At 39.2% G+C, this 27,884-nt stretch overlaps 1 protein-coding gene and 1 long non-coding RNA gene across 3 annotated transcripts in view; one reads left to right on the plus strand and one right to left on the minus strand.

Moving 5' to 3' along the window:
* utrn (utrophin) overlaps window positions 1-27,884 on the plus strand; it is a 420,528-nt gene that overhangs the window by 9,799 nt on the left and 382,845 nt on the right. Inside the window, exon 2 of the mRNA XM_061900556.1 lies at window positions 2,718-2,826. Coding sequence (XP_061756540.1) covers window positions 2,754-2,826 — 73 coding nt within the window. The 5' untranslated portion in view covers window positions 2,718-2,753. The remainder of the gene's footprint in view (window positions 1-2,717; window positions 2,827-27,884) is intronic.
* Window positions 2,029-21,026, minus strand: LOC133552938 (uncharacterized). Of its 2 annotated transcripts, XR_009806797.1 has the most exons (4): window positions 20,872-21,026; window positions 15,862-15,906; window positions 2,372-2,409; window positions 2,029-2,315 (listed from the first exon to the last, which is right to left on the minus strand). It is a non-coding gene; the product is annotated as an uncharacterized LOC133552938 (long non-coding RNA). The 2 variants fall into 2 exon arrangements; XR_009806798.1 differs by lacking the exon at window positions 15,862-15,906.

The raw sequence follows: 27,884 nt of genomic DNA on the forward strand, positions 1-27,884 counted from the left end.
TCCTTTTCAACTTATATTTAATTGAACAGACAGCAAAGACAAGATATTTAACTGGAAATGTGTGAAGTGAATTATATTTATATAGCGCTTTTCTCTAGTGACTCAAAGCGCTTTACATAGTGAAACCCAATATCTAAGTTACATTCAAACCAGTGTGGGTGGCACTGGGAGCACATGGGTAAAGTGTCTTGCCCAAGGACACAACGGCAGTGACTAGGATGGCGTAAGCGGGATTCGAACCTGCAACCCTCAAGTTGCTGGCACGGCCACTCTACCAACCGAGCTATACCGCCCCACATGTGTGTGTATTATATATCTCTGCCTTGTTTTAAATCTTAATTTAAAAAAAAATATTATCTCATTTGGAATTTGATGACTGCAACATCTTTCAAAAAAGCTGGCACAAGTGACAAAAAAGACAGAGGAAGTTGAGGAATGCTCATCAAACACTTATTTGGAACATCCCACAGGTGAACAGGCTAATTGGGAACATGTGGGTGCCATGATTGGGTGTAAAAGCAGCTTCAATGAAGTGCTCAGTCATTCACAAACCAGGATGGGACGAGGGTCACCACTTTGTGACCAAATGGGTGAGCAAATTGTCGAAAAGTTTAAGAACAACATTTCTCAACGAGCTATTGCAAGGGATTTAGGGATTCCACCCTCTACGGTCTGTAATATCATCAAAAGGTTCAGAAAATCTGGAGGAATCACTGCACGTAAGCGATGATATTACGGACCTTGGATCCCTCAGTCGTACTGCATCAAAAAGCGACATCAGTGTGTAAAGGATATCACCACATGGGCTCAGGAACACTTCAGAAAACCACTGTCAGTAACTACAGTTCGTCGCTACACCTGTAAGTGCAAGTTAAAACTGTACTATGCAAAGCGAAAGCTATTTAATGGGCATAATGGGTTGTACTTGTATAGCGCTTTTCTACCTTCAAGGTACTCAAAGCGCTTTGACACTACTTCCACATTTACCCATTCACACACACATTCACACACTGATGGAGGGAGCTGCCATGCAAGGCGCTAACCAGCACCAATCAGGAGCAAGGGTGAAGTGTCTTGCTCAGGACACAACGGTTGTGACGAGGTTGGTACTAGGTGGGGATTGAACCAGCGTCCCTCGGGTTGCGCACGGCCACTCTTCCACTGCGCCACGCCGTTTCTATTTATCAACAACACCCAGAAACGCCGCCGATTTCGCTGGGCCTGAGCTCATCTAAGATGGACTGATGCAAAGTGGAAAAGTGTTCTGTGGTCTGACGAGTCCACATTTCAAATTGTTTTTGGAAACTGTGGACGTTGTTTCTTCCGAACCAAAGAGGAAAAGAACCATCCGGATTGTAATAGGCGCAAAGTTCAAAAGACATCATCTGTGATGGTATGGGGGTGTGTTAGTGCCCAAGGCATGGGTAACTTACACATCTGTGAAGGCACCATTAATGCTGAAAGGTACATACAGGTTTTGGAGCAACATATGTTGCCATCCAAGCAACGTTATCATGGATGCCCCTGCTTATTTCAGCAAGACAATGCCAAGCCACATGTTACAACATCGTGGCTTCATAGTAAAAGAGTGCGGGTACTAGACTAGCCTGCCTGTAGTCCAGATCTGTCTCCCATTTAAAATGTGTTTTGGTAATATGAAGCCTAAAATACCACAACCGGGACCCCAGACTGTTGAACAACTTAAGCTGTTCATCAAGCAAGAATGGGACAGAATTCCACCTGAAAAGCTTAAAAAAATTGGTCTCCTGAGTTCCCAAACGTTTACTGAGTGTTGTTAAAAGGAAACGCCATGTAACACAGTGATAAAAATGCCCCTGTGCCAACTTTTTTGCAATGTGTTGCTGCCATTAAATTCTCAGTTAATGATTATTTGCAAAACTAAATTAAGTTTCTCAGTTCCAACATTAAATATCTTGTCTTTGCAGTCTATTCAATTGAATATAAGTTGAAAAGGATTTGCAAATCATTAAATTAGTTTTTTATTTACAATTTTCACAATGTGCCAATTTCACTGGTTTTGGGTTTTGAATTTTGTTGGACAAGTGCCGAGTTCCAATGTACAGTATATGTCAAAAAGTTACATATACACTCTACTGTTTCAAGATTGAAGTCGAGGAGTTTGAGGCCAATGCTGATCAGGCAGCGGGTGGCACAGCTGCAGGCCGATCATTTAGCATTTCGTCAACATCTTCCATCCATCCCATCCATTTTGTACCGCTTGTCCCTTACGGGGTCGCGGGGGGCGCTGGCGCCTATCTCAGCTACAATCGGGCGGAAGGCGGGGTCGTCAACATCTTGAGAAAAAAAAAATCAGTGAAAGGAGACGTAATATGGAGTTCTAGCTGCTTACCTTTTATTTTATTTTGAAAACTTCCGCTCTCTTTTCTCCTTTAAAAAAAAAAAGTTGAACAAATTTAGTAAAATGTTGCACCATTAAACATTAGATAGCAGCTGCAAAACATTCAAACAATAACAATCTTATTGTTCTTAGAACAATGTTATTACAACTACAGTACTTACCCTCATGTAGGCATTTCAAAAGTGTCCACATGAAGCCGTTTCTTGTAGATTGTTTTTATTATCCACCATGATAACAGAACAGTAAGTAATCCTTTTAATGTTCATATTTTTTTTAAGTCTGTTTTTAATGTCCGTGTGTTTCTGCATCAAAGTTTAGTATTGATTCATACTTGCAGGTGACGGAGAATAAAGTCCCAGATTGACTTGCTACCATGGCGTCATTTGGCGACATGGCCGAGGGCGGAGCTAACGAGGAGTTCAGTGACATCATTAAGTCCAGATCAGGTATGTTGCTGCTTTTGGTTTTAGGGCTTGGAATTAATAATGCACCAGTAGTTTAGAATAGGTCATGTTAGGACCCACAAGGATTCCAATAAGTGTGCAAATGCAATACACACATGGAATCAATTCCTGTTGATAATTATTCCAAACTACAGTCCAATCTGGGAGGCAGGTTCGCAACGTGTTTGTATTTAAACCCTTTTTTCACAAAAAATCATCGGGATTAAATTAATCGTTTCTCGCGTATAACTGTGGCCATCGTTTGTCCTTAAGGTGGAATATTAATTCTCCATTTTCATGTTTTATGTTTTAATGATTGTGACATTTAAAAGTTTTGTTCATATACAGTAATTTGTTCATCTAAACATATGACGCAAGTATCAAAGAAGCTAATCCCTTTTAATACTGTAGTATAAACAAGACACTGAATCTGATTTAAAGTGCTTTTGTCATGCATCTTTTCTCACCTTTTTCTCTTCTTCTGTCGCCAAAAGGTAAGCAAAACTCACACCTTTAGTTGTGAAGTGAGGTTACACACGGCTGTGAGACTTTAGATAACGTATTTTTCGGACCATAGGGCGCACCGGATTAAAAGGCGCACTGCTGATTAGTCAGTCTATTCAGGTTTAAGGCGCAGTAAAGGGGGTCATATTATGATTTTCTTTCATAATGGAAAACACCCCCTTGTGGTCTACATAACATGTAATGGTGGTTATTTGGTCAAAATGTTGCATAGAGTATGTTTTACAGACCATCTTCAAGTCGCTTTTTGCGCGTTTCTTCAGGATGCACCGCTTTGTGGGCGGTCTTACCTACGTGGCTCACCTTCGACAGCGTCTTCTCTCCGTCATCTTTGTTGTAGCGGTGTAGCGTGCAAGGACGGGTGTGGAAGAAGTGTCAAAAGATGGAGCTAACTGTTTTAATGACATTCAGACTTTACTTAAATCAAAAACGGAGCAGTATTCTCATCCGTGGCTCAATAATGCAATATCAACGCCGGAGATGTGTCCTGTGAAAAATCATCCGACCGGAACCCTCTAATAACTAAAGTTCAGTTGGTGAAATGCGTAAACCCACTACTGATTTTAGTGATTTGATAGCTAGTCTACTGACAGATATAAGTAAGAACATTATGCTAATTTATATTAGAAATGGCAATAGTGGAAGATGAATGCCACGTCATGTCGGCATGCACTACCATGGGCGGACGCGCGCACATTTTCAGGACTTATGCACATCCCTAATACACATCAGCTGGTACCAGAAGGTAAAAAAAGTTGGTTTTGATAATATTGCCAAACAAAACGCCAGGTACTATGTCTGCTAATAGGTGCCATTTTGCGGTCCTTATACACACGCCATAAGAATACGCGTATGATTAATGCACCAACAATCCATCGTGCGGTGCGGCTTCATTGCTTACCGAAGTCGTACTAAAACATTTTGACAGATTTTTGATTGCCGTGTGTAATGTTCTATATTCTCAATGGAACATTTAAAGTTTTGGTGTTTACTGCCGTCATATTGCAATCTACACGTATCTCTTATGTGTGATTGCCATCTACCGGTCACACTTATTATTACACCATGTACCAAATAAAATTGCTTCGAGGTCAGTAGGCACAACCAGAATAATGCCGTACATTAAGCGCACCGGGTTATAAGGCACACTATCAATTTTTGAGAAAATTAAAGGATTTTATGTTCGCCTTATAGTCCAAAAAATATGGTACTTAAATTGTACCACATTGGGGAAGGTAGAGGTTGCATTCAATTCAAAGGCCATTGGAGATGCGGTCAATGTCCTCACTCTGAAGGGCCCATAGCGTCCAAATGACGGAAATTTCACTAACAAGTTCTCTTTAAATATTTTTTGATCCAGTAAATGAACCAGGCAATCATTTCCCATAGCAATTCGTTTTTAAGCAATGGGTAGATAAATAATTGTACTTGGAACACCCTCTTTCCATCGCCAGACTGGATATGCCACCCCCTCTTGGTGTGACGTCATCTACAGAACTGGAGCCGCATAGACAGTGTGGATAAAGGCTTGTAAAACTATTATTTTGATTACTTCTTCGCATTTACATTAAGAGCAAAGAAGAAATATAAAATAATTTAGAAATATCAAGTATTGTTGAATTTTAGACAAACATGCTTCTTAGAAAGACGATTTTGATTCAAGTTCTGAGTTGGATATTTTGCATTCGCCAGTGAGTCCCAGATCGCGGTCTTCAACCATACTGCTTTGAATCTAAATAATTCAAGAATTAAAATGATCGCTGCAGAATACACTCCTCTCGCTTTGTTCGTCCCGTTTTGCACTAGTCAAAATGACTGAAGAGGTCCATACTTTCCTCTTCATCATTTGGAAATGTGTGCAGAGGTGACCTCTTCTTTAGTTGTATTGCAACAACCTACAACAATACATCCGGCAGGCATATTTTGAATGAAAATAACATGATTTGGGATGAAGATCCTACCAAAACATATACTACGCAATATGAAATTGCCACCATTCTTCTGATTAATAGTTGTGTTTCAAAATGTACTGCAACTTGTTAGAAAACAAGCCTAAAAATCACTAATATGTCTATTTAGGGGAAAAATGTTCCTGTTGACATAATTTTTAGTTCCAGAACTATGAAATAACGCATTTTTCGGACTATAACGCGCATTAAACATCCTTTTAATTTTGTCAAAACTTGACAGTGCGCCTTGTAACCCGGTGCGCCTAATTTACAAAATAATTTTGGTTGTGCTTACCGACCTCGAAGCTATTTTATTTAATACATGGGGAAATGTAACTAGGAGATGGCAGTCACACATAAGAGATACGTGTAGACTGCAATATGATGGCAGTTTCAAAAAAGAGATACGTGCAGACTGCAATATGACTCAAGTAAACAACACCAAAAATGGATATGTTCCATTGAAAATATAGAACATTACATACGGCGCTCAAAAATCTTTCAAAATGTTTTAGTACGACTTTGGTAAGCTATGAAGCCACATCGATTGATGGATTGTACTGTGCTTCAACATACGAGTATTATTATGACGTTTGTATAAGGTAAGACATATTATCTGGCGTTTTGTTTCGCAATACTATACAAAACAGACTTATCTTACCTTCTGTTACCTGCTGATCTGTATTTAGGATCTGCATAAATCTTAAAAATGTGTGCGTGTCGGCCTAAGTATTTGGTGCCGGCGCCGTAGTGGATAAGCTTTTTCTTGTTCTCTATCTTCTCGTTATGGGAGATTTATCCTCCACTGTTGCCATTTCTATTGTAAAGTAGTGTGAAGTTCTTACTAGAGCTGCAGCTATGGAATATTTTAGTAATCGAGTATTCTTTTAAATATCCTGATCGATTAATCAAGTAATCGAAAAAAATCATATTTTTGCTTAGTTAAGGTTTAATTAGACATGTTAATTATTGCGCTTAGCCAAATTGTCTTTTATTTTCTCAATGCCTGTTTTCACTATTGAAGGCTGACACGCACAGCTGAAATGTGGCCGTGGTTGATTGTGCCAATTTGTGTGTGCTAATTAAAACAGGTGCGCTCATAGCCCTTTGTGCTGTGTGGTGACACCGCATAAACAAAGTCCTTGTCTCTCGTGCGTTTTTGATTATTATTTTACGGTGCCGTTTAAATGTTGGTTTCCCCACCCAAATACGCTAAGCTGTTTTCAACCTGCAAACAATACATAAACAATATAAAAAGACAAAACACTTAATAATGACAACAAAAGTTTCAAATTTTAAAAATGTAATACAGTTCATTGCATGCAAAATAGTAATCAATGTTCATTTTGCCATCATAGCATGTTGAGATGAAAACACAAATATATACAACTAGTTCAAACTTAATATATTCCCTGAGAAAGTTAAAAAAATATGTATTTATTTAGTATCAAAAATAAAACAATACGAACAGTTTTCTTTACATCAAACATAAAAAGTGGATTAGGTAGTGCCTTTAATACTACATTTGAAAAGTGCAACTTCATATTCGGAACCAATATGGCTGACAGGAACTCGTCACAAGTGCTTCCACTGTGAACAAGGACTTGGAATTCTTACATTCTACAGAGACCATAGTGGGTACAAGTGCAAGCTATCCAAGTAGCATGTGGTTGCATGTCTTGAATAACTTTGCACGACTACTTTTGCGGGGTTTCTAATGAAAGGCTAATTGAACACGACAGCTCGGTTAGCGTTGATAGTTTTCACTAACTTTTGGCGGAATTTATGACTTTGCGGGAGTGAGAGAACGCAACCTGGTTATCGTAGTGAATAACATTTATTTTACTAACACAATTTTGCGTTTACATTTGTTGATAGATGACTTGCCTCGCCTCTGGACGCTTTCTCATGCTACAGCATCGAACTTGTGGTATTGTGGTATGCGAGCTCCACTTAGCAATGTTTGCTTACCTCTGCGTTTACCTTAAATTTTAGTGTGACGTGTTCCCACACTTAAGACAGCGTTTGTCGCTCTTAATTCCTTCGTTTTACTATGACTTTTGTCCACTGCTTTATGCGGCGTCTGCCTTTGCAAGTTATGTCGGCGAAAATGTTTTCTAAACTGAAGTGTATTTAAAGAGCTGTGTTGTGCTGTGCAGTATGATCTGTAACGTAGACACGCTGTGCCATACCTAAACCAGGGGTCACCAACCTTTTTGAAACCAAGAGCTACTTCTTGGGTACTGATTAATGCGAAGGGCTACCAGTTTGATACACACTTAAATAAATTGCCAGAAATAGCCAATTTGCTCAATTTACCTTTTAATAAATACATCTATATAGATCAAAAAATGAGTATTTCTGTCTGTCATTCCGTCGTACATTTTTTTTACTTTCACGGAAGGTTTTTTGTAGAGAATAATTGATGAAAAAAACACTTAATTGAATGGTTTAAAAGAGGAGAAAACACGAAAAAAATGAAAATAAAATTTTGAAACATAGTTTATCTTCAATTTCGAGTCTTCAAAATTCCAAATTCAACCGAAACAAATGAAGAGAAAAACTAGCTAATTAAAATCTTTTTGAAAAAATTTAAAAAAGAATTTATGAAATATCATTACTAATTTTTCCTGATTAAGATTAATTTTAGAATTTTGATGACATGTTTTAAATAGGTTAAAATCCTATCTGCACTTTGTTAGAATATATAACAAATTGGACCAAGCGATATTTCTAAGAAAGGCAAATCATTATTTCTTCTAGATTTTCCAGAACAAAAATTTTGGAAGAAATTCAAAAAACTTTGAAATAAGATTTCAATTTGATTCTACAGATATTCTAGATTTGCCAGTATAATTTTTTTGAATTTTAATCATAATAAGTTTGAAGAAATATTTTACAAATATTTTTCGTTGAAAAAACAAAAGCTAAAATGAAGAATTAAATTAAAATGAATTTTTTATTCTTTACAATAAAAAAGAAATAAATACTTGAACATTGATTTAAATTGTCAGGAAAGAAGAGGAAGGAATTTAAAAGGTAAAAAGGTATATGTGTTTAAAAATCCTAAAATCATTTTTGAGGTTGTATTTCTTTCTCTAAAATTGTCTTTCTGAAAGTTATAAGAAGCAAAGTAAAAAAATAAATGAATTTATTTAAACAAGTCAAGACCAAGTCTTTAAAATATTTTCTTGGATTTTCAAATTCTATTTGAGTTTTGTCTCTCTTAGAATTAAAAATGTCAAGCAAAGCGAGACCAGTTTGCTAGTAAATAAATACAATTTAAGAAATAGAGGTAGCTCACTGGTAAGTGCTGCTATTTGAGGTATTTTTTGAACAGGCCAGCGGGCTACTCATCTGGTCCTTACGGGCTACTTGGTGCTCGCGGGCACCGCGTTGGTGACCCCTGACCTAAACAGTCCGTGAAAAATGTTAGCTTCGACTACTGTTTACTAAACAAGACAAAATGCCGTAAAAAAAACAACTTGACGACCCAGCAACGAGGCAGCACAAATTCCTCAAATATATTTTTATAATCGAATTACTAAAAGTGACTCGAAGAATCGTTTCAGCTCTAGTTCTTGCTAATATCTGTCAGTAAACTCGCCAAGGAAGCGTTAACACATACCGGTGTAGTGAGTTTACATTATTCACCCAAGGAACTTTAGTTATTAGAGAGTTCCGGTCGGACGGTTTTTCAAGGGACGCACATTGTTGTTGCACTAGTGAGCCACGGATGAGGAGATGCTGCTCCGTTATTGATTGAAGTAAAGTCTGAATGTCATTAAAACAGTTAGCTCCATATTTTGACAGTTCTTCCACTCCCGCTCTTGCACGCTACACCGCTACAACAAAGATGACAGGGAGAAGACGCTGCCGAAGGTGAGCCACGTAAATAAGACCGCCCACAAAACGGCGCATCCTGAAGCGACTGTCAGAAAGCGGCTTGAAGATGATCCGTAAAACATCATCTATGCAACTTTTTGACCGAAGAACCACCATTACATGTTATGTAGACCACAAGGAAGTGTTTTCCATTTAGAAAACAAAACCAAAAAAATATGTAATCCCTTTAAAGAGCCCTTTCATCCGGTGCACCTTTTGTATGAAAATATATCCGACTACACCCGCTCATCAGTGGACAGCTTTATAATCCGGTGAACCGTATGGTCCGGAAAACAGCTAAGTGCCAATGTTGTTAGCATTAAAGGGCCTCTATAAATTCCTCATTTTTGAAATCTTAATGCTTGTGGACACAACAGAGTGTTGATTAAAAGCAGGAACATAATTGACGCAAGCTCACAACAGTATGTGTCATGAAAGTGACTTTCATACGTGGTTGGACGAGTCTGCAACTGAAAAGAAGATATATTCTTGCAACTTTCCTACTGAACTAGTTTTTCCTATCCTGTCACACTCCCTTGCCTCGCAAAACTGGTTGATTCCACGCCAGGAATTCCTCGGTGCCGACGCAGTTTGTAATTTACGTTTGTGTCCAGACCACAATGGCTGCCCTCGCAAAGATTCAGGTTTCCTAGCAACCCTTCCCAAAGTAATGTTTTCCTTATGGCGACACAGGGGGGAAGATTTGGCATTTGCTCCTAGTCGCTGACCTCTAAACACTTCTACAAAATACAGGAAAAGTTTATGAACAGATTATGTGTGTGATTTGGCATTATATGGCATTATGACACCGCTTTCAAAACTGTATTAAGAAACCGCTTCAAGAACTGCAGTACATGCACGGCATCCATTCAAGCACAGAGTTTATTTCAAGTAGATAGCGAGAAAGCGGTGGAAACATGGCTGTTTGTTTGTGGTGGGCAGGTGGACGGATGTTTTTGCAGGTGAGAGAGGCCCTCTAAGAAAACATTAACACATGTTAATGCTGCCTCAGAGTAGCCAGAGAATACACACACACACACACACACACACACACACACACACACACACACACACACACACACACACACACACACACACACACATATTCTTGTGTTTGTCCTCCGAAAAATGCCTACCTCTTTAGGACCACCATTTTATATTTCATATTACGGTATGTCTTTATGTACCTATTTATTAAAATTTTAATTAATTTTGGCCAAAGGGGGCGTATTTAAATTTCTTACACACACTTGTTATTACATATGTTGGCCAGAGGGGGAGCACTTTTAAAACCGACACATGCAATTTGAAAATCCCTCCTTTTTGGGACCAGCCTCATTTTGATAGATTTCACCACCAGGGGTGCAAATGAAACATTCTCTTTTAGATGCAATGGTTTTCCTTATTGGGACCATGATTTATGTCCTAACTTGTTCACCGGTCCTCATATGGAAGGTACTTCTCCTTGTTGATTTCTCAAGAAGGGTAGAAATACACACAACACACACACACACACACACACACACACACACACACACACACACACACACACACACACACACACACAGCATCATTATTGATTGACAGAATTTCATCCATGAGCGTTCTGCTCTTTGGACAAGCCCACATTTTCTTGTTTTCGTTTTGTTTTAGTCGTCCACTTTTTGTCAGTAAGCTAAGGTGCAGTCCACACATACTGTACATTACACAAAAAATGGCTGTTGAGTGGCATATAGTATGTTATTTAATACCACAATTCACCAGGTGTTGAGAGGTAATTGTTGAGATAGTGGAAAAGGACCCTGCATCAGAATTTAGCCTTCCTTCATTCCAGGGAGGTTTGTTGACAGCACTCTACTGGTCGCAAATCTCTGATGTCGAAAACACCACATAACTTTCCTCCAGAAGGTCTTATCCTTGTCGATGTGATGTCAGACGAAACAAAATTTAAGCTGTTTTGCCACAATACCCAGAAATGTGTTTGGAGGAGAAAATGTGAGGCCTTTAATCGGAGGAACACCATTCCTACCGTCAAGCATATTGGTGATAGTATTAGGCTCCGGGCCTGTTTTGCTGCCAATGGAACTGGTGCTTTAAATGGGACAATGAAAAAGGAGGATTACCTCCAAATTTTTCAGGACAACATAAAATCATCAGCCCGGAGGTTGGGTCTTGGGCGCAGTTGGGTATTCCAACAGGACAATGACCCCAAACACATGTCAAAAGTGGTAAAGGAATGGCTAAATCAGGCTAGAATGAAGGTTTTAGAATGGCCTGCCCAAAGTCCTGACTTAAACGTGTGGACAATGCTGGAGAAACAAGTCCATGTCAGAAAACCAACAAATTTAGCTGAACTGCACCAATTTTGTCAAGACGAGTGGTCAAAAATTTTACCAGAAGATTGCCAGAAGCTTGTGGATGACTAACAATAGCGAATCATTGCAGTGAAACTTGCCAAGGGACATGTAACCAAATATTAACATTGCTGTATCTATACTTTTGACCAAGCAGATTCGGTCACATTTTCAGTCGGGACCCATAATAAATTCACAAAAGAACCAAACTTCATGAATGTTTTTTGTGACCTACAAGTATGTGCTCCAATCTTTCTATCACAAAAAAATAAGATTTGTAGAAATTATTGGAAACTCAAGACAGCTGTGACATTAAATTTTTTTTACAAGTGTATGTAAATTTTGACCACGACTGTGTGTGTATATATATGTATGTACATATACATGTGTGTGTGTATATATATATATATATATATATATATATATATATATATATATATATATATATATATATATATATATACACATGCAGAATATAGGTATATATAAATATATATGTATGTTTATATATATATGTATGTGTGTATATATATATATATATATATGTGTATGCGTATATACATACATATATATATATGTATGTATATATATGTATATATATATATTTATGTATATATATATATGTATTTATGTATATATATGTGTATATATGTATATATATATATGTATATATATATGTATATATATATATATATATATATATATATGTATATATATGTATATATATATATATATATATATATATATATATGATTGGATTATCCAGAGAATAGTGCTCGATACCGTGGTAGAGCGCAATATGTAGGTGTGGGAAAAATCACAAGACTACTTCATCTCTACAGAACTGTTTCATGAGGGGTTCCCTCAATCATCAGGAGATTTTAATGGAAGCATTCACATACAATGGTTTGTATAGGGCACAGAGTGGGTGGATACAGGCAGGCGTAGGGTGTGGTGATTGGCTCATGTGTTACCTAGGAGGTGTTTCCGTCTGTGGCGGCATGTTGAAATGATTTCACTGCGCTTGTTGAGGGATGATAGATCTGGATGATATATAATAAACAGTTTCTCTTTTAAGCATAGTTTGCATCTTTTATTACCACTGTTGTAAGGTGTGCTGGATGCAAGAATTTGCCATGTTATTGAATATTCAACATTATTGTCTTTGAGGTTCCAAATGTGCTTGCTGAGTTCTGTAGAATTCCGCAAAGTCTGGTTTCTAAAGGAGGCGTTGTGATTATTCCATCTTGTTTTGAACGCTCCTTCGGTTAATCCTACGTACGTGTCGGGTGTGTTAATGTCCTTGCGTATTACCATTGCTTGGTAAACGACTGATGTCTGTAAGCACCCTCCATTGAGAGGGCAATCAGGTTTCTTGCGACAGTTACATTCCTTATTGGTTTCAGAGTCGTTTAGTTTGGGGGTAGGCAGTCCTTTTGCAATTGCTTTGTTGTGGTTTGAAATCTCCTGATGATTGAGGGAACCCCCCATGAAACAGTTCTGTAGAGATGAAGTAGTCTTGTGATTTTTCCCACACCTACATATATGTATATATATATATATGTATATATATATATATATATATATATGTATATATATATATATATATATATATGTATATGTGTATGTGTGTGTAAATACTAGATACACACACACACGATACTTTACCGCCTCTAAAAAGTACCAATTACCTTTTTTTTAACGGGCATGACAGCACGCCGTTGTCACGCCGTAACATTGCTGGTTTTACAAGCGGAGGAGCATGTTCGGCAGCGCACAATCAAGGAGTACTTACAGGTGGTCCCAGTGTGTAGACAGAAAAGGGAGAATGGACGCATTTCGTCTTAAAAACTAACGATAAAAGTGAAGCTATAACATTAAAACACCGCTATACAAGAGGTGCTTTAAGACATGGCTATTAGCTAGCGGCTAACGTCCAGCCGCAGTCTGCAGTGTTTTAGCTACTTCTACATCACTAATCCTCGCCTCCATGGCGACAAATAAAGTAAGTTTCATACAAGTATCATCCCTGCAGGACGAGGAATAGCTAAACATGCTTCACTACACACTGTAGGAGGATACAATAGTTCACTGGCGTCACCACTAACAATTTGGCGCTTTAATATCTAAACAAACGCCATGGGTGGATCTACGCCTGACATCCACTGTAATGATACCAAGTACAAGAGCGTATCTATTCGATACTACATCGATTACATCAATATTTTTTATCATCACAAAATCCTCTTCTGTTTTTTCTTAAATATTTATTATGTTTCTAAACTCAGGAAATATGTCCCTCGACACATGGGGACTCAAATTATGACCATTGTATGATCCTGTAACTACTTTGTATCGTATCGATACCTAAATTTGTGGTATAATCCTAACCTAATGTAAAGCATCCAAACAGCAGAAGAATAAGTGATTATTACATTTTAAAAGAAGTGTAGATAGAACATGTTAAGAGAGAAAGTAAGCAGATATTAACAGTACATGAACAAGTAGAATAATAATTAATTTTCTACCGCTTGTCCCTTATAATTTTGACAAAATAATAGAATGTGAAACGACACAATATGTTACTGCATACGTCCGCAGACTATTTTGGAGCCTTTGTTTGACTACTTACTACTAAAAGTTGTCTTGTATGTTCACTATTTTATATAAGGACAAAATTGTTTTTGGATTTCAATAAGAAATATATGTTCATAAAGCCAATAATGCCATTATTTTGTGGTCCCTTTTATTTAGAAAAGTATCAAAGTATCAAAATACATTTTGGTACCGGTGCCAAAATATTGGTATCGGGACAACTCTTGAACCGTATTTTTCGGAGTACAAGTCGCTCTGGAGTATAAGCCGCACCTGCCAAAAATGCATAATAAAGAAGGAAAAAAACATATATAAGTCGCACTGGAGTATAAGTCGCATTTTTGGGGGGAAATTTATTTGATAAAACCCAACACCAAGAATAGACATTTGAAAGGCAATTTAAAATAAATAAAGAATAGTGAACAACAGACTGTATAAGTGTACGTTATATGAGGCATAAATAACCAACGGAGGAGGTGCCTGGTATGTTAAAGTAACATATTATGGTAAGAGTCATTCAAATAACTATAACATATAAAACATGCTATACGTTTACCAAACAATCTGTCACTCCTAATTGCTAAATCAGATGAAATCTTATACGTCTAGTCTCTTACGTGAATGAGCTAAATAATATTATTTGATATTTTACGGTAACGTGTTAATAATTTCACACACAAGTCGCTCCTGAGTATAAGTCGCACCCCTGGCCAAGATATGAAAAAAACTACGACTTATGGTCAGAAAAATATGGTATATTAATATGTATATATTATTATTGTGAGATAAATAAAAATCTATCTCATCATATTCTATTTAGCGTGTTATTTTTTTAATCGCATTAATACAATTTGCTCAGCATTTTTAGCTGAGTTTAAAAAAACGATTAATGTTATTACAGATCATAATCAAATAATCAAAATTTTTGAATAACTTGACAGAACTACATGAAATATGTATGTATTGTCGTTAAATAATTAATTTAAGGTAAATTACCAGCTCGATGTTTTCAGTACTATGATGGTAAGTTCAGTGCAAAGCATTTTGGAAGTGGTGTAAAATGTTAAGAGTTTTTTGTTCCTCCCTGGGGGAATTGTAATGGAAAACTGACCCGGTGCAGCATTTTGAAATAGGCTGGGGACAACCACACCCTTCTCTGTTAGACCGGCTGTGTTCCAGAGGGAAGACACATTTTAAAGCCGGTATCACGCTCGGAATTTTGGCTGTCATTTACTCACAAACAATTGTTGTGCTGCCTCATCGTTCAATGAATTCTTTAGCCATGTGCTTGCACTTTTACGTTTGGGTGTGACGTGAACGGAGATGCCGTAGCTGGGAAAAAAGATTGTGATTGTTGCCGAATGGAGGGTGTGGTGTGAAGATTTCTGGTGGCTGGGTGTATCATGTCACTGGATGCATTCCAGCTGGTGTGTGTGTGTGTGTGTGTGTGTGCGTGTGTGCGTGTGTGCGTGTGTGCGTGCGTGCGTGCGTGCGTGTGCGCGTGCGCGCGTGCGTGCGTGCGTGCGTGCGTGCGTGCGTGCGTGCGTGCGTGCGTGCGTGCGTGCGTGCGTGCGATGAACGTTTGGATTGCTTGTTCATGAATAACTGGGTGAAATATTGAAACCATCTGCCGTGGCATTTGCCACCTGATCGTCAGACTTGTACAAGTGTTGATGGGTGTGTGCATGCATACAAAACGGAAAAAAAAAACGGTTTTCACAACAGGCACCCACTTTTGTTTTTGCATGGTTTGGCCTTGAGCTGTTTCCCTGGTGTTGCTGTTGAAAAAATATATAAAAAAACAAATTAACTGGAGCCGCAAAAAATGAAAAGCCATTTATAATTCTTATAATGAAGGCAATACATGACGTAAGTGTCTATATTAGCTATAATAGCCTACTATCAAAATGACTAGGCTGAAGCAAATCTTCGTTGACAGAAATAATGACATTTAATATTTATTCTACATAATTTTACAACATTTGAAACCATTAGTAAATCAGAGGCTACTCAGAAGGTGAGATAACTTCTGGAAATTCAATCAAATATCATTTATATAGCCCTTTGTCACAAGTGTCTGAAAGGGCTGCACAAGCCACAACGACATCCTCGGCTCAAATCCCACATCAGGGCAAAAAAAACTCAACCCAATAGGATTACGATGAGAAACCTTGGAGGGGACTGCAAATATGGGAATCTATGATAACTGTAGTAAAACTCCCTGTTAGGAATTGGTCAAGGATGTGACCCCAGGATGCAGAGACTGGAGGCAAGGTTGAATTAAAAAAAGGGGAAATTTATTAAGTCAAAAAGTGTAACAAAAGTGGATGCACACCATGAATAAACAAACAAAAACAGGTCCCTCAGTGGTCGGCAGGGGAAAAGGCCAGGGCGCACTGAGCACAACAAAAGGTCCAACACAAAATCCTCTTTACCCTAGGGGGGCTAGGAAGCAAACACAAAGAGGTGAGGAATTTCAGGAATAAGGAGAGACAACATACCAGGATTGACGAAGTGAAGCAGGCGCATGCACGTGAGAGGTGCAGGAGAAAATAACAGGCAGGACCAAGCTGTCGGTGACGAGCTTAAATACACCTAGGTAGGAATTTGTTGCAGGTGTACCTCACTGCGGATTAATTAACTGAAGAAAACAGACACCATAAAAAAGAGAAGGCAGGGAAATGACAAAACACAACACTCCCTACAGTTAACAATCCCCTTTTAAATTAAAATAACAGAAAAAACGTAATTAATAATCACATTTTAATAAACGAGTGGACTGACTAACATTAGCTTGCTAGCTGTCTTAAATGCTAATATTAGCACTAGAGGTATTAAGGTATTTTCCACATTAAGAAATACATATTTTAATACTCAAATGAAAATAATATTGTTGTTATGAATCCAGAACAATAGTTAATTATTCTTATTCTGCCTAGCAAGTATATTGTGTGGGTTTATTTATTTTAGGTATTTAAACACTTTGTTGATATTTTTTAGTGTGTGTCAAAGTACTTTTTGAGCACATTCAACAATCAAAATCAGACCAGAATCAGACATACTTTATTAATCCCCAAGGGGAAATAAACATTTTCAGCACAATACCCTGATAATAATGATAACTGTAATTTTTTTGGTCACAATAGCTGTGATATGAAATTTTATATATTATTGCATTCTTACTAATTATTAATTATGAAAAATATAGACATAAAAAAAAATAATTGTCTGTTATACCACTAATGGTAACGTAAGCTAGCTGGTGGTGTTATTGATACATTTTTTAGTTTGAAAAGTGTAACTTTGATTAAGTTGCAAAAAGCCCATTTAGAAATCATAACAACTTTTATTGTTTCTTCTGCCAATAATTGTAACTTCTGTGTGTGTGTGTGTGTGTGTGTTGCTTTATATTATTTACCTGTTTTGGGTTTTTAAAAAATGCACATCGGTTAAACAATTTTAGTGAGTGTATAAGTGTTTCTTGAGTACATTCAACAATGCTATGATAATTATGATGATTATTTTGGCCACAATAACCATGATATGAAATTTTCATTTCGATTCATTCTTAGTTCAGTAGCGTGCAAAATAGACCGACCGGGAGGCGACATCCAGGAAACGTTTTGACGAAAAGGACAAACAACCTTTCGGTGCAGTTGTGTGTCGTGTTATTTTGGGGACAGAAAAGCAAACCCACACATTCAAATACAAGCCCAACACCTTTTGTAAGTGCTGGTGATAACTCACAGCCATATTGGACGGAAATAACTTTGCTTTTGTGTGTAGAGAGCAACCCGTCATGGTTTCAGAGCTAAACTTGCAAAAATGGTTTATATAGCCCAGGGGTGTCCAACCAGTCAGAGACTAAGAGACACTTTTTTTTTGCTGTGTTACTGCAAAGAGCCACATCCCACACATGGGCACACATGAAGATCATGAGGGACTTCTGGGATTCCTTGTGACGCTGAAGATTTGAAGCTTTGAAATGCGTTAGTGACGCCTGACATATAAGGCCGGTTTGCTTGTTTGTTTTTATTGTCTCGATTATCACTTTCTACCAGTATTTTCTTTTGTTTACATTTGCCGGGTCAAATTTGCGTCCCCGTTTATTGCGTTTTTATTGGGGCGGTATAGCTCGGTTGGTATAGCGGCCGTGCCAGCAACTTGAGGGTTGCAGGTCCGATCCCTGCTTCCACCATCCTAGTCACTGCCGTTGTGTCCTTGGGCAAGACACTTTACCCACCTGATCCCAGTGTCACCCACACTGGTTTAAATGTAACTTAGATATTGGGTTTCACTATGTAAAGCGCTTTGAGTCACTAGAGAAAAAGCGCTTTATAAATATAATTCACTTCACTTCACTTCACTTATTGGTCATGAATTTTGATTCGCAGTCACTGTTACTGCTCCCGCACCTCTCTCGCCCACCCACCTCACATGCTGTCATATCTTAAAGGGCTACACACACACACACGCTACTCTCATAACAGTTAAGAGCCGCATGAAACCAGCCTAAGAGCCGCATGAGGCTCGCGAGCCGCGGGTTGGCCAAGTCTGATACAAACTCACAACAACCTCCCCTGATCTAACCTCACGTTCTATCCATTATGCTCTCTATTTGTTCCTGTGACTCAACGTCAGTTCAAACAAACACTATGTTATGGACCAAGGGTCACAAAGGACGCAAAAAAAGGGAAACTTTAGTTAACTCGCTATTTTCACGTTAACTTTGACAGGCCTAATTTGATTGTAATTTTAATTTTTATATAGTGTCCTGTTACAGCAAAGTCAATTTAAGGATGTTGATTTAAAAAAAACAAACAAACAAGTATGAACAATCCAACTATCAGCTTGTTATATCTGTTTCTGTGCGTTTACTATTTCACCCATGCTCTCAATTTGCATGTGAAGGAGCCATTGCATTCATCAAATAACCGTGAATTATTTTGGGGGGTTTTTCCCATTGCTTGAAAATGTGAAAGGCAGAGACTAGGTGGTATGGTAGAAAAACGCTAAGATGAAAGCAACAACACCTCTGCTGATTGCAGCCAAGACACGCACGGTTCACGCGAGGTGTGTCATCCTGCTTCTATAACCTGTTGCTGGTGTTTCACCCCACTTCTCCCCCTCCCATGCCAGCTCATTAGGGCTCCAAAGCCACGTTGCTCAATCTACCGTCCGACCCCTCGCATGACAGGATTTACTAAAACAAAAAAACATGCGAAAGAGTGCAGGTTAACCCTTTCAAGCGACCACATGGTTTCTCGTCATAGGGACTGAAACGTTTCATCCTTTCCTTTTTTGGAAGTACAGCAGGTCACAGAACAGTACACGTCTTACTTGTAACTTGAAATGGAACAGTGTTACTTTGGTTCAGTTTGGCTCAATTTTATGAAACGATGTTGTTACGCCTTGCATTTTCAGATTTTAAAGCAATTAATCTAATCTAGAGGTAGGGCTGGGCGATTGATCGCGGGTTTGTCTCTGTGCGATATAGAAAATGACTATATCCTGACATTCGAGTATACGTTCTCACGCAATTGCTTTTAGCTGCAGGCATTACACTTAGGCTCTTCTCGCTCATTCCTGTCTCTCCTTCTCACAGACAGCAAGCACACCTTCTTACATACGTCACATACGTATACGCCCTCGCGGAGTAGAGAGGTAGCAACATGGTTAACGTTAGCTGTGATGCTAGCAGAGCCGTGCGAGTGGTAATAAGAGAGAGAGAAGGTGCAAATGAAGGAATAATTAATTCCCAAGAAAAACAGCAGGGGGTCCATCATCTGGCAGTGGTTGGGTTTCAAGAGGGAATATGTCGAACAGACAACCATAATTTGTCAAGTGTGGGCCGACAGCGTTGCTATAAAACGTAGCATTACCGCTAATGTGTAGAATCATTTGAAAAGTCACCTGCTAAAGAATGAAGAGAGCTTACTCCGCATGTCAACATCTCCGTTCGGGTCCACACGCCCACACCATCAAAATGCCGAGGCAAACATTTCCAGATCAACAGCGTATAAAAAATATGGTCAACAATATAATTTATTTGAATGACTCTTACCATAATATGTTACGATAACATACCAGGCACCTTCTCAGTTGGTTATTTATGCGTCATATAACGTACACTTATTCAGCCTGTTGTTCACTATTCTTTATATATTTTAAATTGCCTTTCAAATGTCTATTCTTGGTGTTGGATTTTATCAAATAAATTTCCCCCAAAAATGCGACTTATACTACAGTGCGACGTATATATGTTTTTTTCCTTTTTTATTATGAATTTTCGGCCAGTGCGACGTATACTTCGGAGCGACTTATAATCCGAAAAATACGGTATATATTGTGTATCGCGATTTGGCCTAAAAATATCGAGAAATTAAAAAAAGGCCATATCACCCAGCCCTATCTAGAGGTCACGTCTTAAAAGGGACCTATTATACAAAACCAGAGGCGGGCCGTGCGCTTCTCACCTCGGCCTTCAGTGATGTCTTTCTTCGTCTGTCTACACCTCTCAAAATGCACAGGGCTGTAGATACTACACAAAAACACACTTGCACACTCCTGCACATTGAATCCCCTCAACAGTGGACAGAAGGGTCTATTTTTCCGCACATTTAACATTCAATAAACCCGCTTCATTAATGAAAATATATCTTACGTGGTACTGTCAAAATTAAAATAATTGTGTAAAACAAATGCAACATGAAAAAATAAAGAAATACAATATTTGAACTCACAATTTATGGAACCCATCCGACGCCGTATAAGCCAGTGGTAGCGTCGCAGTCGGTTGATTCGTGTGAAAGTGGTGGGTAAACCATTTCGCCGTCAAAATGTGATGGTCTGCCAAAGATTGATTTCCTTCGCAAGAGCGGGCACCGCTTGCTAAACCTGAATTGCTTGCCTTAGTCCGTCCAGGTGTAAGACAAACACTTTTTTCTTCGTGGTTATTGTACCAGTGAGTTTTTTGTGGCTTTGTATGGCAGCGTTTTTCAACCACTCTGCCGCGGCACATTGGTGTGCCGTGAGACGCAGTCTGGTGTGCCGTAGGAGATTATCTAATTTAACCTATTTGGGTTAAAAATATTTTTTTGCAAACCAGTAATTATAGTCTGTTAATTATATGTTGTCTTTGAGTGGTCTGTGCTGTCTATAGCTCAGGAGAGTAACCATGTAATACTCTTCCATATGAATAGGTGGCAGCAGATAGATAATTGCTTTGTAGATGTCAGAAACAGCGGGAGGCAGCGTGAAGGTAAAAGGGTGTCTTATGATTAAACCAAAAATAAGCAAAAGGCGAGTGCCCCTAAAAAAAGGCATTGAAGCTTAGGGAAGGCTATGAAGAACGAAACTAAGACTGAACTGGCTACAAAGTAAACAAAAACAGAAAGCTGGACAACAGCAAAGACTTACTGTGGAACGAAGACGGCGTCCACAATGTACATCCGAACATGACATGACAATCAACAATGTGTCCACAAAGAAGGATAAAAACAATAAAATATTCTTGATTGCTAAAACAAAGTAGATGCAAGAAATATCGCTCAATGGAAGACATGAAACTGCTACAGGAAAATACCAAAAAAAGAGAAAAAGCCACCACAATAGGAGCGCAAGACAAGAAGTAAAACACTACACACATGAAAACAGAAAACAAGTCGAAATAAGTCAGGGTGTAATGTGACAGGTCGTAACAATACACCTACTTTGAGACAAGAGCTATATTGATGCATGCTTGGTTATGCGTTAAAGTTTTCCAACAATTGCGACAACGACTTATTACTGTCAACTGAAATGTTTTTTGATGATTTCTGCTGGTGGTGTGCCTCCTGATTTTTTCAACGCAAAAAATGTGCCTTGGCTCCAAAAAGGTTGAAAAACACTGTTCTATGGCTCGTATGGATCCGGTGCCACTTCCTGTTTTTGGTACTGGTACTTGTGATTGGATACTCACTTGGGACTCAAGTGAGTTTGAGGTGCATTATAATCAGTAATGTATTTGCATGTGATGTCAGTCATCCATCCATCCATTTCCTACCGCTTATTCCCTTTGGGGTCGCAGGGGGCGCTGGTGCCTATCTCAGCTACAATCGGGCGGAAGGCGGCGTACACCCTGGACAAGTCGACACCTCATCGCAGGGCCAACACAGATAGACAGACAACATTCACACACTAGGGCCAATTTAATGTTGCCAATCAACCTATCCCCAGGTGCATGTCTTTAGAAGTGGGAGGAAGCCGGAGTAGCCGGAGGGAACCCACGCAGTCACGGGGAGAACATGCAAACTCCGCACAGAAAGATCTCCAGCCCGGGATTTGACTCAGGACCTTCGTATTGTGAGGCAGACGCGCTAACCCCTCTTCAAACGTACTGCCCTGATGTCAGTCATGTTATGTAAATATATGCGTAAAAGTACATGTGTGTACGGCATGCAAGGGATGTTTTTCAGGGTTGCATTAGGGCTTATGATAGCACTTAACATGTATGAGTGCACATGTGCAACTTCGAGAAGTATAAGGGGTACAAAATGGATGGATGGATATTGTATAATTAGATATATACTGTATGTAGTCTATTATTTAATCACTATTGGCCATAATTACTTTAAAAACATCTCAGATATCATTAAAATGTTCCTCTGTTTTTAAAAAAAAGCATACAAACATGTATCTGAATCGCATGTCCGCAGAACCACTATAGCTGGTCATGCACCAGAGTTGGTACTCGTTAAAAGAAGAGCAGAAAGGTTTAGTAGAAACGAGGGATGTGAATCTCTTTGTGATTGACGGTTCAACTCGCTTCTCGAAACATGGGTTACGAAGCGATTCATAAACAATTTATTTATAAATATGGGATTCCATCTAGTGTATGAACGATTCAATATGATTCGATTTGATTCCATGGTTAAAATTTGTTGATGGACACATTCTTTTGTACACCACAAAAGAACAAAAACATTCCTTCCTATGCATACACTCCCTCTCATGTTAGAGCTGACATGGGCAAATTAAGGCCCGGGGGCCACATGTGGCCCGTTAAGTATTTCAATCTGACCCGCCGGACATTACCAAATATTTTTTTAGATTTTTAAGATGGAAAGTGTAGCTGCCATTATGATGTGCAGTGATGTTTTCAAATGACCATAAGTCTATACAAAGTATTTCAATGGTTGGAATCTGCGCTTTTGCATGATGTACTAGTAGTTACTATGGTTATTAATTAGTTACCATGGTCGTCTATGTCACAGGAGATCAGACGACGCACCAAGCAGTGGGGTTGGGGATGTCAGCCTGAAATGTGGGACAGACGTGGAAGAAGATTTTCACAACAAAGTTCTAAAGCTTAGTTATTTATCAGATTGTATATTTTATTTTTACCCTTTGCGTTCATATTTCGCTGTTTGTCGCGCAGTAAAATGCGACCCCGTCGTTACAAGAATATGCATTTAGGCTCTAATTTTGGGGGTTATAGTTTTTTCCCATAACTCAATTAATTGAACAAACGAATCGATAGACTACTCGATTACAAACATAACTATACGTCGGCCGCCACAGGGAGCTTTTGTAATCTTTAACCTGTTACGAAAAGGTTTTACCAAATATCTTACAAGAATTGATTTGAGTCGAAAATTGTTTTGAACCATGAAACATTTCTGAATTGAATCGTCACCCCAAGAATCGTAATCAAATTAAATCGGGAGTTGTTGTAAGATTCACATCCCAAACGTTTATCGTTAAACCCATTGTACCTAGGCAAGTCTGAACACACTAAAAATATACTGACTGATTTCTCTTGCTATGTTTTCAATTCTCTGGCAGACCAGCTTTATATGAGCTGTTTTAAGCAGCCTTACGATGCATGTTGGGTCGCGATAATTCTATTTGTGCATTTGTGGGACGCCGACCTTTGAGTCGTTTTTCCTTTTTGTCAGGTCACTGGTGTGTATGAGTGAGAAGTGAGAAGTTGTGTGTTGCCACCTGTAGGTTTACATGTATAAGTGTGTAGACCTTGAATAAAAGACCTGCTGTCTTTTTCCAACTTTGATGCTCTCAAGTTGCTGAGCTGAGGATTAGGCAACCTGCATGACTAATTTAGTCCAGAGGAAATTCCTTTTATTTTTCTTTAAGTTTCGAGAGTTTGTCACACTTTCCCAACACCAGGCTCTCCTACTGTAGCACACTTTCACACCGTGACTACTCCAGGCTTTCTTTAGTCTGATGATGAAGATTTTTTCCTGAATAGCTTCAGGAAGAGAGAACACAAAACAGGAAAAAAATTCACGTCTTCTCCAACCACCTTCTATTGGCCTTTTTCAACCAAACGTTCAGGAACTTTAGGTTTCTGTGGAAGTGTGTGGTTTGTGTTTCCACTGCATTTTACTGTTCAGGGTACTTTATACAAATCAGGCTGATGACACATGGAGGAGTGGTTTGGTATATTTCTACACTGATACCCTGTAAATAAACATTATTATGTCAGAATTATTTTATTAGAAATTAAGTAAATTAAATACATATCAATAATATACAAAATTATATGATTTCAAAAATAAAGTGTACCGAATTGTTCATAGAAAGTCAGGCTTTTGTTCGCAATGTTCAACAGTCAGAAAGCTGTCCTCCCTGTAAATAATAAATTCATGAGGGGTCCATTTCAGCTGTAAATAACAATATGTAGATAATAAAACTACGCTAAGTAGTTTTACTTGTCCTGCCTAGGTTTTTTTCTGGCTGTGTAGTGCTCATGGCTTATATCTTACTAAAATCCTTCCCGTTGACTATTTACAACACTACACAGTATTTATTATTATTAATATTATTATTATTATTATCTATAATTACATTTAAATGGCATTGCATACATGTAAAATTAAATGCTATTTCACATTATTTGACTAGTAGCAGTTACACCCATCTGAACAGTTCAGCCACCTGTTTAAAGCCCGATCACAGTTGAAATTTTGAAACAGACATGTGATTTGACCACAATGAAAAGACTGAAAAAATTTCCGGAGGTCTTGGGGACGAAGGCCCCCAGCCAGGTCCAGAAGCTCCTGTTTTTTTTACCAATTTAACATGCTAAAATTAACAAAGACAGCACCATTTGAAGAAAATATTTTAGTATTTAAAGACATGAAAACATCATTAATAGAACATATATACCCCAATTATCCTATTGACTCACTGTATATGGTTCAGTCCCAACAGTATTTAGTCACTAATATTTACATCTTGTGTTCATTTCACATCCACAGGTGTCACATTGATCAGTGTTATTATCTACAGTTAATTTACAGTATTACCACATTACTTCAGTTCACTTCTTTTAAAAAGACAGAAATGTAGAAGTCAATATTGCCTCAAATATTTTAAAGTGGCAGAGAAGTTAACATCAACGCGCATAAAAATGGAAACGGAAGTGAAACTTTCAAAGTAAACGGTTTCAAAAGCAAGAGTCTTCAATAAAGATGAAACAATAAAAATTATAATAATAGACCGTAAAATTATTGTAAAACCGTGATTGATAACACAGAACAATTCCCGTTATATATCAATAAAAGTTTTCTTAACTGATGGACCGGAGAAGCTCGCCAGCACTAGCTAGCTTAAATGCTAACACTAAAACAATACATTAACGTCTTTCTCCGATAAATAACGACATACCCGAATATAAGCGAGTATAACAACATAACTGTGTCCGCAATTAAGACATTAAACTGCGCACATTAAAGCCACATGGCGCAGTAGGCCTGTGAGCTCAAGACAGAGTGATCGATCGATCGATACTGAAGCAACGACAACCGGAAGTTGATTAACATGACGTCACCAAAACCAGACAGGACGCTCCCAGCAAACGTGTTTGTTGTAAAAAAATAAGAACAAAAACTTTAACAAAAAAAACGAAAGATTTGCATATACAAACACTCAAATAATTTTTATTTGAGTGAAAGAGTCCTTTCTCTCGAGAACCGACATCGTTTACATTTTACATCCCCCCCCCCGAGAATAAAAAAGATGGAATTCCGACTTCAGACGGAAAAATCACATGCCTGTTGAAATGAAGGGCCTTTAATGGCTAAAACATTAACCTGGACAACATTTTAACAGCTGGTTGGCTCAGATTTTGTTCTTTTCATTACATTCACATGCTGCAGTGGACAGTGCACAATTCAGCTTTCAGTATTAATGCAGTATCTGAAGCACCGTCTCCATGTGTGTTTATTGACAACAGGGTTATAACCTGGACACGTTAGCTCGTCGGTATGGTAACAGGTGACTGTTACTGCGTGCGTCTGCCCCGGTCCCAAAAATAAAAATTAAGAAAATCCGAGTCGGTGCTGCACACTGCACAGGTTCAGACCACTTTTGAACTTGTTTGCCAATACGTCTTACCCTCGAATTTAGGACTCCGGAGGCAGTGGACGGGTACCGACGGGCCAAGCGGTGTGCAGCTTTAGCGGTCGCGGAGGCAAAAACTCGGACATGGGAAGAGTTCGGGGAAGCCATGGAAAACGACTTCCGGACGGCTTCGAAGCGATTCTGGACCACCATACGGCGCCTCAGGAAGGGGAAGCAGTGCACTATCAACACCGTGTATTGTGCGGATGGTGTTCTGCTGACTTCGACTGCGGATGTTGTGGATCGGTGGAGGGAATACTTCGAAGACCTCCTCAATCCCACCAACACGTCTTTCTTTGAGGAAGCGGTGCCTGGGGAATCTGTAGTGGACTCTCCTATTTCTGGGGCTGAGGTCGCTGAGGTAGTTAAAAAGCTCCTCGGCGGAAAGGCCCCGGGGGTGGATGAGATCCGCCCGGAGTTCCTTAAGGCTCTGGATGCTGTGGGGCTGTCTTGGTTGACAAGACTCTGCAGCATCGCGTGGACATCGGGGGCGGTACCTCTGGATTGGCAGACCGGGGTGGTGGTCCCTCTCTTTAAGAAGGGGGACCGGAGGGTGTGTTCCAACTATCGTGGGATCACACTCCTCAGCCTTCCCGGTAAGGTTTATTCAGGTGTACTGGAGAGGAGGCTTCGCCGGATAGTCGAACCTCGGATTCAGGAGGAACAGTGTGGTTTTCGTCCTGGTCGTGGAACTGTGGACCAGCTCTATACTCTCGGCAGGATTCTTGAGGGTGCATGGGAGTTTGCCCAACCAGTCTACATGTGCTTTGTGGACTTGGAGAAGGCATTCGACCGTGTCCCTCGGGAAGTCCTGTGGGGAGTGCTCAGAGAGTATGGGGTATCGGAATGTCTTATTGTGGCGGTCCGCTCCCTGTATGATCAGTGTCATAGCTTGGTCCGCATTGCTGGCAGTAAGTCGGACACGTTTCCAGTGAAGGTTGGACTCCGCCAAGGCTGTCCTTTGTCACCGATTCTGTTCATAACTTTTATGGACAGAATTTCTAGGCGCAGTCAAGGCGTTGAGGGGTTCCGGTTTGGTGGCCACGGGATTAGGTCTCTGCTTTTTGCAGATGATGTAGTCCTGATGGCTTCATCTGGCCGGGATCTTCAGCTGTCACTGGATCGGTTCGCAGCCGAGTGTGAAGCGACTGGAATGAGAATCAGCACCTCCAAGTCCGAGTCCATGGTTCTCGCCCGGAAAAGGGTGGAGTGCCATCTCCGGGTTGGGGAGGAGACCCTGCCCCAAGTGGAGGAGTTCAAGTACCTAGGAGTCTTGTTCACGAGTGGGGGAAGAGTGGATCGTGAGATCGACAGGCGGATCGGTGCGGCGTCTTCAGTAATGCGGACGTTG

Source organism: Nerophis ophidion, linkage group LG05 (genome assembly GCF_033978795.1).
Source record: "Nerophis ophidion isolate RoL-2023_Sa linkage group LG05, RoL_Noph_v1.0, whole genome shotgun sequence".
NCBI classification, from domain to species: Eukaryota; Metazoa; Chordata; class Actinopteri; order Syngnathiformes; family Syngnathidae; genus Nerophis; species Nerophis ophidion.